General features: G+C 49.3%; 1 protein-coding gene across 8 annotated transcripts in view; it reads right to left on the bottom strand.

The window, feature by feature from the left end:
* The window catches only part of SEPTIN6 (septin 6), a 450,192-nt gene that overhangs the window by 320,415 nt on the left and 113,712 nt on the right, over positions 1-16,065 (bottom strand). For all 8 annotated transcript variants that reach the window (XR_011274161.1, XM_069612703.1, XM_069612704.1 and 5 more), the window contains exon 2: positions 872-986. Coding sequence is in view for 7 of the 8 variants with exons in the window: in XM_069612703.1 (XP_069468804.1) it covers positions 872-986 (115 nt within the window). In the remaining variant the exon portion in view is untranslated. The remainder of the gene's footprint in view (positions 1-871; positions 987-16,065) is intronic.

The raw sequence follows: 16,065 nt of genomic DNA, 5'->3' as shown, positions 1-16,065 counted from the left end.
GGCTCAAATATCAACTAGCTCTGGGGGTTCTTTCTGAATCCTATTGAAATGCCATTTGCTCTCCAAGCAGCATAGACCCTCTTGTGCCCGGCCTCCAGGCAGCGTAGCCTCTCCTGTGCCCGGCCTCCAGGCAGCGTAGACCCTCCAGTGCCCGGCCTCCAGGCAGCGTAGACCCTCCAGTGCCCGGCCTCCAGGCAGTTTAACTGCTCTACATGGTTTTCAAGTGTGAACCTCTAAACAACTGGTGCACTACACAGGCGGGACCCCTTCTCTATCTGAGGTACCACCCAGATGCTCTCCTCAAACATCTGAGGAGCACAGACCCTTTAGGAACCAGGTAAAGCAGATTAATAAGGATAGCATTTAATTAGGTGTGTGGTTTTCCAGCAGTCCATGCATCAGAGGGCGTGCGCACAGTTGGGTCGTCGTGTTGGTGAATAGCTTTATGCAATGGCATTTTGCCTTCGTTATCATAATACAATATGAAAATAATCGACAACTCAATAAGAGCTCACTGCAAGTCTCGCATCCTCCAAGTAACGCATTTAACAAACTGTAAAGGAATAACCGTTGTAGATTTCTGAATTGGGGTTTCACAACAGCTTTAAGAATCGTGTGTGTGCGTGTGTCTAACCAAAGTTTACGTATAAAAAAAGCAGGCGCATAACCATCTCAGAGCAAGCAGGGACTAGTTACATCGAATATTATAACATGTGTTCTAAATGTATTAAATAACTCCGTGGTTGCCATTGTGGTCACGAGAGAAAACTGGGTCAGGAGAGCAGGCTATTAACCCATTTGGGAACACAATCAATCGGTCTGTTTAGCAAACACGTTCAATAGTCGCGCTTCCGCGCATAGAAACACTCACCCACGCAGAGGATGTTGAAACAAAAGCCATGGTTGACGGATTTGTTCACCAGCTGGTCGGGCATACTGTCAAAGCCCACGTGTCCAGCCAGGGGCACGTTGCGGCAACCTTCACCCTGCAAGAAGCAGCAGACAGCACAGGTCATCAAACACGACTGCACCCCACAGCAGACCCCAGCTCATTTGCAAACACGAATTGAAAGCATTTTTTTCACTAGTTTCTCTAGAGCCAATACAGTTTAAAATGTCTCCTGCACCGGTACTAGTTCTGTAATTTGGCCCCTGGTCTCCGGCTCCAAACAATCCAGTTTATCCACTCGCACCACCAAGTCTCATGGGCTTGCAAAGTCACAGTTGTACTACCCACGTGCAATAATTCCAAGCTGGGCTTTAAGTGGGATAACAAAATAGATGGGTAAGCGGCATTGCGCTGGGGAGGAGGCCTAGTCAACGGGTGCTGGGATTGGCAAAATTAAATAAAAAAAGCAGGGGCGGGTGACTTAGGCAACGGCCGCCTGCCCCAAATAATTTATCGCAAGTCCCTACTGCTCACATGAATTGTGGATCACTAGGCACTGTTGTCGGGTGGTCTTGTCCACAGACTAAATAAAGCTATCTGGTTCCGTTTCTAAATTGCAGTCGATAAATAAGCTCCCTCACGCAGTACGCACATAATTCAACCCGTGAGTAAATCACCTTCATTCAGTAAATAAATGTCCTAGGACCTAGGTGGTGCCCAGGAGTTTTACGGTGGCCATTTAGGCTTGCTCTTATTTGGTCTGCTCGGCAAAAGCCAATCAACCTTTCCGTTGAGAATCTGCAGCTATTAACCCCCTCCCTGCATTGCTTTGCGTAGGCTCTTCCTACAGACGAAACTTCAAATGGAGGCTTTGTTCTGCATATATTCCCTAGAGACGCAGCCGTTTTCTCAGACTAAAAGGCTTCGTCACTTTAAATGCACGTGCCGATTCGTCTGCGTGTGTCGGCTTCCTGGGGAAGAGGTGCGATTGAAACCAGGGAAGTTGTCCGAACTTTAACATCTTAACGACCGAGTCACGGCCGATGTGTGTCTGCCCAGCTGAGAATTGGGAAACTGACAGTGCTTTAATGTCGGGCCTGAACAGATTTAAAAAATATATATATTTTTATTGTGGTGTATAGTACACAGTACCTTACACAAAAACGATTAAAGGAAAATAACAAAAAAAATATACCCTGTATGCATTTTTAAACAAGTATTAAAAAAACTACATAAAAATGTCAACAATTCATCAATTCTCACTCTTAAAACCATTCTTCACTCAATTCCAGAACATATTTGGCAATGATGCATTGTATCCAGTTGGTTAACACAAATAAAATGGCTAATATACAATTAATAAAAGGGAAGGTAGTCATGCTTCCCCCGATCTACTACCAACTGCAGACCTTCCAAACATTTTTAAAGGAATTTAGCCAGAGCCAACGTTAAAGATATTTGTGAGCCCGTCATCAGTCTATTCCATGAACTCACAGGTAACACCTCTGAGGTAGAATGCACACAAGGTCCCAAAAATTCAATCCCAGTCTTTATTAAACAAGTACATTCAATGGCGACGTGGTAAAGGGATTCCAAACTCTGAGTCTTGCACATTCTACAATTTGAGTTGTCTGGGAATGCCTAATTTAAGTCCCATAACATCCAAAATTGGTAGGCAGTTCAATCTAAATTAAGCCTCTGCAAGTCTTCGAGGTCAGTCATCTTGTCCCATCTTTTAATTTAGATTTTTATAACCGTCCGAGAGTCAGTACTAACTAGATCGGCTAACTTCATAAACCATTCAGACCTTTTTTTAAATTTACGGATAAAGTTATTTAGGGCTTTAAGCATGTCTCAGGTGGGAAGGTTCTATAGCAGATTCAACAACTGGCTCGGGAGAAAGAAAAATAGTTTGAGCCTTTGAACTAAAGGAAGGCACTGTAAAAAGCAAACCAACTAGTGATACAGCCTACCAATGATACACATTGCACACCCATCTCCGCTTACAAGTAGTTAAGAAACAGCAGTAGTTTTGCAAATAAAGAATTCCCCTTTATTATCATAAGTTGATTGTGTAAAATATAAGTCCCTCAGACCGCTGCAAAAATCTTTTTGCAATCATTTTGCTCTATACTGAAATTTTACCTCGAGACAACAGCTTCTATGCAATGATCAAAGACCCAAAACGTCTCTGCATCCGTTTTTTTCTAATTTATTGTATTATTGGTTGTATCGGGTTTAAGTTACTCACCTGTAACTGTTGTTCTCCAGCATGGGTCTGGCATGGATTCACATGAATATTCCCCGTCAGGCTGGGAATCCTCAAAAAAAGAAACAGTTTCACTTTCAAACCATCTTTCTCCTTTAAGCCAGTCATTGTCCTCTGGGACATACTGCCCTCATCCAATGACAGTCCTCACCCTAAGCTCCACCCCTGGTGGCCCTCTTTAAATTTGGCAAGCACATAAAGTGGCAGTATGAACCAAGAAGAGCCACAGAGGGCAAGTAGGGAGGGTTTGCATGTGTATTCATGCCAGACCCATGCTGGAGAACAATAGTTACAAGTAAGTAACTTAAACCTTTGCCAGCATGGTGTCTGGCATAGATTCACATGCTCATGACTAACAATTACACAGCAGTACATATACACAACCACAGGAGATGTCAAGGCTCAACTGAAGAAACTCACTTCAGGAACAGGCTCACCTCGAACAAATAGGTTGTGCAGCACAGTTTGACCAACTTAGGACTCCTCCCTCGAATCCCTGTCGACGCAGTAGTACCTTGTGAAGGTGTGCATGGACCTCCATGTAGCAGCCCTGCAGATGTCGAGCAGGGGCACACCAGAGAGAAACGCCGTCGAAGATGCTATGGCTCTGGTGGAATGGGCTCTCTGACGCTTGGCAGCAGCAGGTGTATGATGGAGCCGGAGAGCCACCTGGAGATGGAAGCCTTTCACAAGTCCTCTGAAAATCCTGTGTACGTGCCATGTGGAATTTCAAGGCACGAGCAACGTCTAGTGAATGCAAGGCCCTGTCCTCCATATTCAGAAAGAAGACAATTAACACCAATGGTTCATTGAGGTAAAATTCTGACTGCACTTTTGGCATAAAGGTGGGGTGTGTATGCAGTACCACCCTTGAAGCGTGGAAAGGCAAGTAAGGCTGCTTGCAAGACAGGGCCTGAATCTCCCTGACCCAGCTAGCCGGGGTGATCGAGACGAGGAAAGCCGCCTTCCATGAGAGAAACTTGAGCGGAGCCTGATGCATACGTTCAAAGGGCGCGCCCATGAGCTTAATTAGCACAACATTGAGCTCCCAAGCCGGTGCAGGAGCCTTCACTGGTGGAAAAGCCTTGAAGAGCCCCTTGAGGAACTCCTTGATGAGCCTACGAGACCACAGCAAAGGTTTTCCCGGAGACCGGGTGTACCTGGATATGGCGGCGAGATGCACCTTGAGGGCGTATGCCAGTCCCACTTTGGCCAAGGAAAGCAAGTGTGGTAGAGGTTGAGTAGCCGTGTCACGCAGAGGGGTAACCTTCTGAGTCCGGCCACACACGGCGAAGCATTTCCATTTATGTCCGTCGCACTTAAACATTGATGAGGCTCTGGCCCTGGCCAGTATGTCCTTACATTCTGCGGGCAAAGCATATCTTCCAAACTCTAGGATTGCAGGAGCCATACCCTCAGGTTCAGAGACTCCGGGTGGAGCTGGAGAATCACCACTGCCCCCCCGTTTCTCTGGCGAGAAGGACCGGGGACAGCAGCAGCTTGATGGACAGAGCCACTGATAGACGTAAGTCCAGACACCAGATTTGCCTCTGCCACTGCATTGGCACTGTCCGAGTGTGTTCATCACACGTAAGAGGAGTGGAAATGGGGCGGGGGGGGCGGTGTACAGGAACTGTCCCTCCCATGGGAACGAGAATGCATCCCACAAGCTCATCAGTTGAGTGAACCTGCTAGCGAATCTCTGGCAGTTGGTGTTTGCCACCAGCATGAAGAGATCGATCTGGGATTGGCCCCATTCGCTGAATAGAAAATTAATGTAGACCTTTCGAAGGTCCAACTCATGGCAAGAATGCAGTTCCCTGCTGCGCGAGTCAGCAATGGTGTTCTTAGGACTCTCGCTAGCTGAAACGGGATGAAGAACATGCCTTGATGAACGGCCCAGCACCACAGGTCCTGGGCCTTCTTGGAAAGCATCAATGAGCGGGTCCCCCCTGGTTTCCAGATGTAGACCATGGTGGTGGTGTTGACAGAAGATCCTCACCACCTTGTCCAACAACGGAAGAAGAGACTTGAGGGCCCAGAGTACGGCCCGAAGTTCCAGGACGTTGATGTGGAGGTCCTTCTCCAGTTGCCAGAGGCTTCTGGCATGCAACTGTCTGGTGTGGGCTCCCCATGCCTCTAGAGAAGTGTCCGTGGTGATAATCCCGAGCTTCCTTGACAAGATGTGGCCATACGCCCCACCACTGTATTGCTTGACTGAACTCCTCATTGAGCAAGATCTTGTCCACAAAGTTCCTAGACGCCTGCATACACCGGACCTCCAGGAACTCCTGGAGAAGTCTCATGTGAAGTCTGCACAGGCGAACGAGGATGATGTTGGAGGACATCATCCCCAGCTTGCCTGCACCGACAAGCACTGTACCTTGCCCTTTATGGCCCTCACCCTCTCCAAGGGCGATGCCAAACACGTCACTGTGTTGAGTCGGGCACCTAGAAACAGCACGTCCTGAGGTGGCGTCAAGCAAGTCTATGGATAGAACCCAACTTAGTCAGCAGATGTACGGTCTTCGATGTGTGTTCTCCCGCCAGGGTGCCTAAGCGGGAACTCACCCGCCAGTTGTCCAGGTAGGGGTATATGTGGAAGCCCTGTAGATGCAGATGTGCCACCACTGGGGCCAGGCACTTTGTAAACACCCTCGGGGTCAATTTCTGACCGAAATGAAGAGCCCTGCACTGGTAATGCGGACCTTGAACTACGAGCCATAGGAACTTGCAGTGTTTCTTTTGAATGGGATGTGGAAGTAGACGTCCCCCAGCACCAACGTGGTCACAAAATCCCCTTGTTCCAGCTGGCCGAGCAAATGTTACAACATGACCATCCAGAATTTTATTTCAGCGAAGGTGTCCTACGTCGATACGTTTTCCCTCCAGGGCCTCCAGCGAGGGTCGACTTCACTGGATGTTATATATAGGACGCACAGCGCTCGTAGTCAAAGTTGTAGTTTTTTCCCAGAACGTGTGGCACCAATCTCCTGCCAGTATGACTGCAGAAAGCCTTGCGGAAACGTAAGCTGCAATCTTATAAGAAATCCTGTAGAGGGGCAGGCTGGGAGGGTGCGATGTGGAATACGTCGGAGGAACATCCCATCAAAAGAACGTTACCAGATAGGTTAAGTAACTTGTTCTTCGAGGGGATTGTGTCCTCCGACATATTCCACATCTTTTACAGACTCCCAAAGCAGTACCAACGTATGGAGGTGGGAAAAGAATGTACAAATTTAGAAATTTAGAATGCCCAATCAAATTGCTGAATACAGGACTGCCTTACTGTGATGCTGGAAATGCATCGGAGGGACAGGGCCTCTGTATCCTTGTCCTTTACTGCTTTTTATCGTGTGTTCTGTCGTGTTTTCCGCACAGGAGTTCATGTGGGACTCCTGGCGGTGCAGCTCTCTCTCTTTTGGTTTGGTGAACGGACCAGTGGGATACCCTTATGGCACCCATGGGTGGGGGTACAACCCTGTGCCTCTAGTGTATGTTTGTGGGCACCTGTGGGTGGCCCACAGAGCAGGTTATGGGCTGGTGGCAGCTCCATGCTAAATTTGACAGGTGCGCGGAGTATCCTCCATTTTGGGATACCCCGGCCCTGCCATTGGGATCAGTTGATTCCTGATGGAAAACAAGATGGCCCCGGTGGCCTCTTGCTTTCTATTACCCATTACCTTGTTTTCCCAAAGTCCTGGGAAGCCTGACTCTGTCCCTCCCCCCCCCCCCCCCGACTGGCTGTTGGGTGGAAATGGTGGTGTTGTGAAGGCCCGGCCAGACTAGCTGGAGCCTTCCCGGTGATGTATGTTGTGGGTACCTCCTGTGGGTGTGACCTGGGTGAATAGTGTGTGTGACGAATATGCATTCTGTGTTGTGGGTGTCTAGTATCTGGTGGTTGACACAATGACTGAGACAGCCCTGCCCGAAACCAGTATGAATGCAGCTCGGAGTGTTGAATGGCTCGGTACTTGTCCCAATACACAACTTGTTGTGAGTGTCTGGAGAGAAGTGAATGGCCTGAATACCTTGTGTGCCCGATTGGCTGCCTGCCTGCATGAATGCCCGTAGTCGTGATTGGATGCTCGAGTGTGACCCAGCGGAATGAATGGGAGATCAACAGTATATCTGGGGACCTCTCACTGCTAGGAATCGTGTTCAGAAGCTGAAGTCCACTACAACGAGTAACTGACGCTTGACCTTGGAAACCCCCGCTGGACGAGAAGGAGTGCTGTGGCTCTCCCTCGCAATCTGAAGGCTGCTGCGTTTCCAAGGACTGACCCAGAGAGGACCTGGTAAGGCGCCCTCTTCCCGAGCTACCATCGTGCACAGCTGATCTTTGCCAATGCTCCCTGGTAGACAGACCTTCGGCAGGCTGCCGACCCGATACGGGGACTGCTGCGGAATCTCAAAGAGAAGCCCTCTGACTGTTGTCTGCCACTGTCGATGACCGACGTCGCTGACCGGAGCCGCCGTGCTCCCGTTTGCCTAAGAACTTGAATTGATCAGACGCTTTCGTCTGCATCGTCATCCGCTTGTCTCCCGCTGGAGAAGGCCCGACCGTCGACGCGCCGAGGAGCATCCACTGGTGGGTTTCCCGCCACCTAAAGACCACAGAGACACCGACGACTCAACGCCCTTACTGGGCCATAGTTCTTCATCATCTCTTTGCGGTCCAGAACTATCGCCACTGAGGTGCCCCGCACGCCACTTCCTTGCAGGACGCCAACGCTCTGTCGTCGACGAGCACCGCTAGGAACGAAGTTGCCAATTCCCTGCCGTAGTTCACCCTGTTCTCCGTCGGACGTTCGACGACTCGTGACTCCTGCCTTAAAGGGAGGGCACTCGAGAAGGGCCGTCGATTCCCCGAGACCGAACGCCAAGTTCCCCGACACCTCTCGACGATCCGTGGCTCCCGCCTGAAAGGGAGGCACTCAAGAAGGATTGGTCGACGCATCGTCGGAGAACTCTATTCCACCAGGTACATGGGGGGAGGAGGGGTAAAACCTTAATAGGAAGAAGTGAGACTATTGAACATATGGACTGGGCTTGTGTGATATATCTTATTTACAGGTTGCCCAGGTTGGGGGGTGGAGGGGGGGATCTCCACTCAGAAATGTGCCTCGTGGTAGGGTTCAGTATTCTGCCTACTCTTTCAACCATCTTGCGTTCCTTCCTATCTCTATTGCTGGTTTCCTCGTTATTGATCTGTGTGACATTTTAACCGTACAGTTGATGCACTTTAATGAGAGTTGATAACATTAGTGGTACCACTTTAGAATTGTATATATTTATAATTCTTGACTTCCGAGTACAAAGTGCGTTGTTGTGATCGTGTACATACCTTTGAATATTCATTATATAAAGACTGTTTTCAGTAATACAGTGTGTGGACATTCCTTTGTGGGGGTTCGGGAACTACACTGTACTTAAGAACCAGCCTGCATCACCTCCTGAGAAGCTAGGCCTTGATTGCTCATCCATTGCTACCTTATAGAGAATCTTGGCTGGGGTCGTCTGTGCCTCTCCTCTACCATATAGAGAGCGGAAGTACAGACACCCCCTACCAGTCTTTACACTTACCAAAGGCCAAATCCTGCCCATGGATGGAGTCCAAGGAATAGTGTCTCACAAAGGTATGGACAGAGGCCCATGTGGCTGCTTCGCAAATATTGCGAATCCGAACACCCCTCTGTAGAGCAGAGGAGGCCGCCATATCCCTAGTAGAGTGAGCCCGCAAGCCTACTGGAGGGTCCTTTCCCGCCAACCGTCAACACTCGGAGATCATCAAAATGATCCATCTGGACAAGGTCTGCTTGGAAACAGCCGGACCTAAACACCTTCCAGCATAACCAACAAAGAGCCGATTGTCCACTCTGACCCGGGACATCCGTGAGAGATAGAAACTCAAAGCTCTCCTAGGATCCAACCTATGGAGCCTTACCAGGATGTGGAGGAGGATAAAACGCCGGAAGAATTACCCTCTGGCTCAAATGGAATTCCGACAACCTTTGGAAGAAAATAAGGCCACAACCTAAGGACAACCCTGTCCTTATGGAACACAGTGAAGGGTGGTTTGGGGGAAAGTGCCTGCAACTCACTCACTCTGCGTGCGGAAGTAACCGCAACTAAAAATACAGTTTTAAAGGAGAACAGTCGCAACAGACAAGAATGTAAGGGCTCAAACGGAGCTCCCATCAGGAACTTTAAAACCAAATTCAAATCCCATCCCGGCACCTGGAAAGGCGACGGTGGAAACACATTAGTTAGCCCTTTTAGAAACTGTGAAATCAAAGGAATCTTAAAGAACATTCCTCAGACGAGCGCTTAAATATAGATAGTGCCGCCAAGTAACCCTTAATGGTACCCACTTGCAGGCCCTTGTGGGCCAAGGAAAGCAAAAAGGACAAAACCAAAGGGATGGAACATTGTGGATCCTTTCCAATCTGCACCCTGCACCAGTTGCAGAGCTTTCTCCAACGGCAACAGTACAGGGATTTTGTTGCGGGCCGCCTGGCCGAAAGCAACACCTCCATCACGTCTTCGGGGAGGTCCCAATTCTTATACCTCAACCTTTCAGATACCAAGCATGAAGGCTGAGAGATTTGACCTCTGGATGGAGAACCCGACCCCCCTCCCGTGAGAGCAGATCATCTCGGTAGGGAAGACGACATGGAAGGCAGATGGATAGGTCTAGAAGGTCCAGGTACCATGCTCTCCTGGCCCATGCCGGAGCAATGAGGATCATCCGGGAGCTGAACCTACGTAACACTTGCGGAATGACGGGGACTGGAGGAAACGCGTACAGCAGTGGGAAGGCCCACTCCACTACGAACGCGTCCCCTCAGGCTCCTCTTGGAGGAAAGTCCTGCAAGCAGAATCTTTCACACTTTCGGTTGACACTGGTGGCAAAGAGATCCACTTGTGGGGTTCCCCAAAGGGCGAAGATCTCCAACAGAACTTCCTGAGCCAGCTCCCACTCGTGAGAGACCGTGCTCTGGCGGCTCAGAGCGCCGGCCACCGCGTTTTCTTCTCCGGCCAGGTGATCTGCCAAGATGGAAATTTCCTGCTGGATGGCCCAGAACCAGAGCTGCATTGCCTCCCTGCACAATGTGAGTGACCCTGCCCCCCCCCCTTTTTTGTTGAGGTAGTGCATGGACACTGTATTGTCCGCCATAATCAGGACATTCTTCCCCCGCACAGACAGCAGAAAAGCCTTCAGGGCAAGCCTGACAGCCCGCAGCTCTAACAGATTGATGTGAAGTCTGGACATCAACAGAGACCAACGACTGCTGCCAGTCAACTCGTTGCCATGAGCTCCCCACCACATGAGGGATGTATCCGTCACAATCACCACCTCCGGCCACAGTTGCCAAAATGGAGCTCCCTTCATCAGATTGCCATCAACGGGCCACCACAGAAGAGCCTGTGTGACCGAGGGTGGAATCTGAACGGTATAGGACATCCAGCTGGAGAACTGCGACCACTGCATCTTGAGCGCCCACTGCAAAGATCTCATCCTCAGCCTGGCCTCAGGCACCAGGAAAATGCAGGATACCATGAGGACGAGCAACCTCAAGAACTCGAACGCCGGGAGACTCTGGGCACGTTGAAATTTGTCCACCATCTGCAGAATGTAATGAGCCCTCACCTGGGGAGGCGAACACAACCCCAGGGAAGTGTTGAGCACTGCTCCGATGTATTGGAGCCGCTGTATAGGTGTCAAATGGGATTTCTTTAAATTGAGGGAGAAGCCCAGCTTGTGAAAGGCGTGGCAGGTGACATACAGATGATCGGGAGAACGTGCCCTGATCAACCAATCGTCCAGGTAGGGGTAGACATGAATTTCCCCCTTTCCTGAGATACGCTGCCACCACCACCACCATCAGCAGCTTGGTGAAGACCCTCGGGCGGAGGTCAATCCGAACGGCAGGACCCGAAACTGAAAATGTGAGTCGCCAACTGCAAAGCTCAGGTACTTCCTGTGCTTTGGATGAATCGGCACATGAAAGTAAGCATCCTTGAGGTCGAGAGACACCAACCAATCCTGAAGTTGAAGGGCCTGGAGGACTTGAGAAAGAGTTACCATCTTGAACTTGTCCTTCCTGAGGAGCTTGTTCAGCCAGCACAAGTCCATGATGGGTCTCAAACGCCCGTCTTTTTTCGGGATAAAAAATAAGGGGAATACCATCCCTTGTTCCTCTCCGCTACAGGCACCAGTTCTATGGCGCCTTTCTCCAGCAGGGATAGGATTTCCTGCGCAAGGAGCGGACCGGACTCTTCAAAAGAGAGCTTTCCCAGTGGATTGTCGTGAGGTCTCTGCCGAAAGGGGAGACAATAGCCGTGGGTTATTATCTCCAGAACTCACACATCTGAAGTAATAGCACGCCATTCTCTAAGATGCTGCCCCCAATCAGCGAACCATGGGACATGGCCTCATGACTGAGCGGCTGCGGCAGTGCCTGAGGGCAAAGAGGCAACTGCCTGAGCGGCTTTGGCACCTAGAGTACCTTGCTTTCCACCTCTAGTACTCCTACGGTGGCCCCTTTGACTGGCAGCTCCTCCTGATCTACCAAAGGAAGAGTAGTACCGAAAGGAACCTCCCTCCATTGCTGTCCCCTAAAACGAAAAGGTGGAGGTGGACGTACTGCAGCGCCCAAAGACTTTGCTACAGCTTTGGAGGAATGCAACCTCTCAAGGCTCTTGTCAGCCTTGCTGCCAAACAGATGGACACCATCAAAGGGCATGTTGAGAAGCCGGGATTGCATATCAGGAGCAAACCCCGACTTATGCAACCACACAAACCTGCGTATCACGGTGCTTGCAGCCATGGACCGACTGACACAGTCTGCTGTGTCCAAACCCGCTGAACGGCTTCACACATGTCATCCTAGCCGTCCTGGACGAGGGCTAGAAAACCATCCTGTTCCTCCCTTTCGGGAATATGCTCAGCAGGAAAAGATACACAATTCCACAGAGTGTGAGTGAATCTTGCCAAGGCACAAACGGAGTTGGCTGCCTTCAAAGCCATACCCCCAGATGAAAATATCTTCTTCGCCCAACCATCAAAGCGCTTATCGTCCCCATCAGGAGGGATGGTAGGGTACGCAGCCTGCTTTGTGGGGGCTGTAGCCGCCTGCACCACCAAAATCTCCAGAGTAGGGTGCGTCGACAAGTAACAGGGGTCACCGCTAGCTGGATGGTATTTTTTCAGAAGCGACTTATTCACTGCCGGGAGACTCTCCAGAGCAGTTCAAGCCGCCGCCACCCTTCTTTGCAAAGCCATATGAAATGGCAACACCGGGTCAGTGGGTGGACCTTGGTCCAGGATATCTGTCAGATCATCCTGAAGAAAATCAATAGGTGGAGCAGACCACCCTAACTACTCAGTCACCCTCGACAAGAGGCACCTATACGAGGATTCGGCATGCGTACCAAGCTCAGGCCTGCCAAACTTCACCTCTAGAGAGGTATCAAGACCACTTGCATCATGCAAGGACTAACGGAGTTCTTCCATCGGACTGTGTCCAGACAACAGGTCATCAGACCCTTCTTCCACCTCTGAAATATTATCCAAAGATCGGAATAAATCCAATCTGGGTGGACGAACAGAGAAGGGCTCAAAAACAGGCCTCACGGTCTTACTGAGGGCCTTCCTCTGAGTTTCCAAGGCCCTCTGGGGCACCTCTGGCAAATCCTCCACAAACGGCGTCGAGGGCGCTGATGGAATCGGCGCTGATGTCAACAAAGGCACCGATGACTGACAACTGATTCGAGGCCGGAGCCCCGAGAGAGTCTTCTAAGTCAGAGCCTCGAGAGAGTCCCTCGATGGACATGGCGCCGATAGCATCAACGCCTTCTTGAAAGGCTTCACAGGTGCCGATGGCGTCGAGGACTGGGATCTGGATCTGGCACGGCTATGGCAATCAACCTTGTCCGATCAGACCTAGACGGCGCCGACCGCCTGAGCCTGAAAGCATGCGAGTGGTGACCTTAGCCCGTTCCTTGCCGGCTTCTCTCGAAGGGGCGAATGGAACGGTGCCTTGCGATTCGAAAATTGCCATCCTCTGCTTGCAGAATGCCTCCCATTCGTCTGGCGACAAATACTTGGTAGGACAAGCCAACCGCCTTCTGGCGGGAGTCCTCTGAAGAGGAAGGCGACCGGTGACGGCGCTTCCGCGAATGCCTAGAAGAGGCAGAGGAATGGCAGGAACCACTTTGAGACAGAGACCCCCTGGATTTACGCCGACGCGGAGAGTCGCCCCTCGAGGTGTCGGTCGAAAGCCCAGCGGATTTCGATTTATGGGGCTTAGACACCCTACCTACCGTTAATTTCTTCTTCCGTTCCTGCAAGGCCTTCGATGTCAGGGACTGGCAGTCATTGCAATCATTGGTGGTGTGGCTTTTCACCAGAGGAAGACGTTGTGCGGGTCCGTGATGGACATCTTGGAACCGCAGTCCTGACATTTTTTAAAGCCCGACTTCAGGGTAGAAGACGAAGACATCGTACTTGAAGTAGAAGAACAGAGCGCGCTGAGATTCCGACATGTTTGCGGAAAAAACAGAACTAAGGCTACGGGCACTGTGCGTCCTATATATAACATCCGGTGACGTCAACCCTCGACAGAGGTCCTCGAGGGACAACATATCGACGTCATCAATGCAGGACGCCTTCACCGAAAAAATTTCCAAAGCAGCACAGCTGTGGTCATTACCTGTCAAAGATGTGGAATACATCGGAGGACACAATCCCCTCGAATGACATTTTTTCCTTTTACCAAGGATTCCCAGACTGACGACGGGGAATTTTCATGAGCATATGAATCTATGCCAGCCCCAGTGCTGGAGAAAACAACCTTATACAAAGCAAATTCATCACATATAGTAAAAATACACATGTACGTTTTTAAACACTGAAATTAATAAAACACAGCACAATACAAATGCATTTTACAAACGAAGATCAAAATTACACATACACAGCAGCAATACATTTAAAAAAAATAAATAAATGATCACACTACTTAGAATACTTCATCAAGGACATAATGCTTGCTATGTTAAAATAAAAAGTGCAATTCAATTTCCCCAATAAAATGCAAAGCTGAGACAAGACGCAATCCCAAAGTAGTCCATGGTCCTGCAACCAGCCCATCTTCACCATCTCAACTCAATGAGCCCTGCCACCTTACCCAGTTTGACTACACTGGCAGTCAATCCGGTCACTTCACCACTAGGTAATCTACTGTAAAAACCTGTCACACATACATTGGAAATTATAAAAAATATATTGTCCACAAGTTCTGTCTGAGTGATTGCAGAGCCTCACAGTCGATCACTACATCCTACCTTGTTACAACACCTGCAATCCCCAGTAGCCATTATTTTGAACACGTTTTAGCAGTGCCTTACTTCTATGCAATATATTTAGCCGAAATCTTAGAAACTGGGACCTCCACTAGGAGTAAGGGAACCTTTTCAGATAAAATGCCACTGTCTCCCTTCTATCAATGACATAGGGATTTGTATATAAATTAACGCATCTATAGTACAGATCCAATCATAAGCCAACAGTTTTTTTTGCCTTTTGCCGGATTTCAAATGAGGTCAGCTACCCGGAGGTTGAATCCAGTTACTATTGTTTTTGCTTCATTCTCAAAGTTCACTAATGGCAGGGACCTACCGAGTGACACTGTCACTCGGTAGGTCCCTGCCACTGGAACAAGCACTTTTCTGTATAAAGTCAAAACCTTCCACTGTAGATGACATTATAAAGAGGCGAGTCCCAAATCAAATCGTAAAGTGTCAGCAGGGAGGCAATTTGGAAGGTTCAGTGGCCTCCGTCAGAGTCCGGCTTCTAATGGTCCCCAATTTTTAATTTACTGACAAACTATATACAATGTAACAGAATCATGTTTGGGGTTGACTATAGTGCCGTTTCCCACATCATGAGTCTTAAAGATACAGTGAACGAAAATGCACGATAAAGGTGACAAGTTTGCAGTCATTGTTTCACACAGCATGCTGCTCGTTATGCTCCCTCTTTTTTCCAATCTCCCACCGTTCACACTCCTTAAGAGAAACTTCCCACTAACAATAGTCAACCCCAATTGTCCACTCACTACTGGAGTTCCAGCCTTCCACACTAATCTGTTCACATTTTAATGCTCTGCTAAAAGGCCCATTAAAAACTTTGGCAGACCTTGCATCATCTTCTTACTTTAGATTTGCAACGCAAGCAATATGGGATACATTACCCACCATAATCGTATTTCTGATGCTTGCATCTGCTTAGATTCACATGCTGTGCATAGGCCAACATCTAGTCGAAACTCGAAAAGGGGCGTCGAACTAGGGCGTGCCAGTATTACTATCCCTAGTGTGACATCCACTGTACCCATAATCCCCTCCTGCGTGTAGGACCCTCAGATTGTATTTTTTCTGACACGAGGTAGCATGAGGAGTAGCGCGAGTACAGAGTATCCAATCAGATAAGATAGATAAGACTACAAGCATCCATGCGCCTTCTCTCAGAGGGGAGGAAGGGCGGGTGCATGTGAATCTAAGCAGATACAAGCATCAGAAATAGGATTACGGTGAGTAATGTATCCCTTCTGAGGCTTGTGGAATCTGATTAGATCACATGCTGTGCAAAGATAAGCGAGCAGTGTTAGAAGAAGGAGGTGGGTTGTGAGAAGGGTCATGAGCGAACAAATGTCTTAGCACCGCTTGTCCCACTTGAGTATCTCTGTCTTGGCATGAGTGTCAATGCAGTAGTGCTGACTAAAGGTGTGAATAGAGCTCCATGTAGCTGCTTTGCAAATGGTGTCAAGGGGTACATTTGCAATGAAAGCCAGAGTGGCTCCAGTACCTCTTGTAGAGTGGGACCTTGGTATAAAAGGCA

Source organism: Ambystoma mexicanum, chromosome 5p, assembly GCF_040938575.1.
Source record: "Ambystoma mexicanum isolate Mex_15411 chromosome 5p, UKY_AmexF1_1, whole genome shotgun sequence".
NCBI lineage: Eukaryota > Metazoa > Chordata > Amphibia > Caudata > Ambystomatidae > Ambystoma > Ambystoma mexicanum.
The sequence above is the reverse complement of the archived record's forward strand: the minus strand, read 5'-3'. Positions and strand labels throughout refer to the sequence as shown.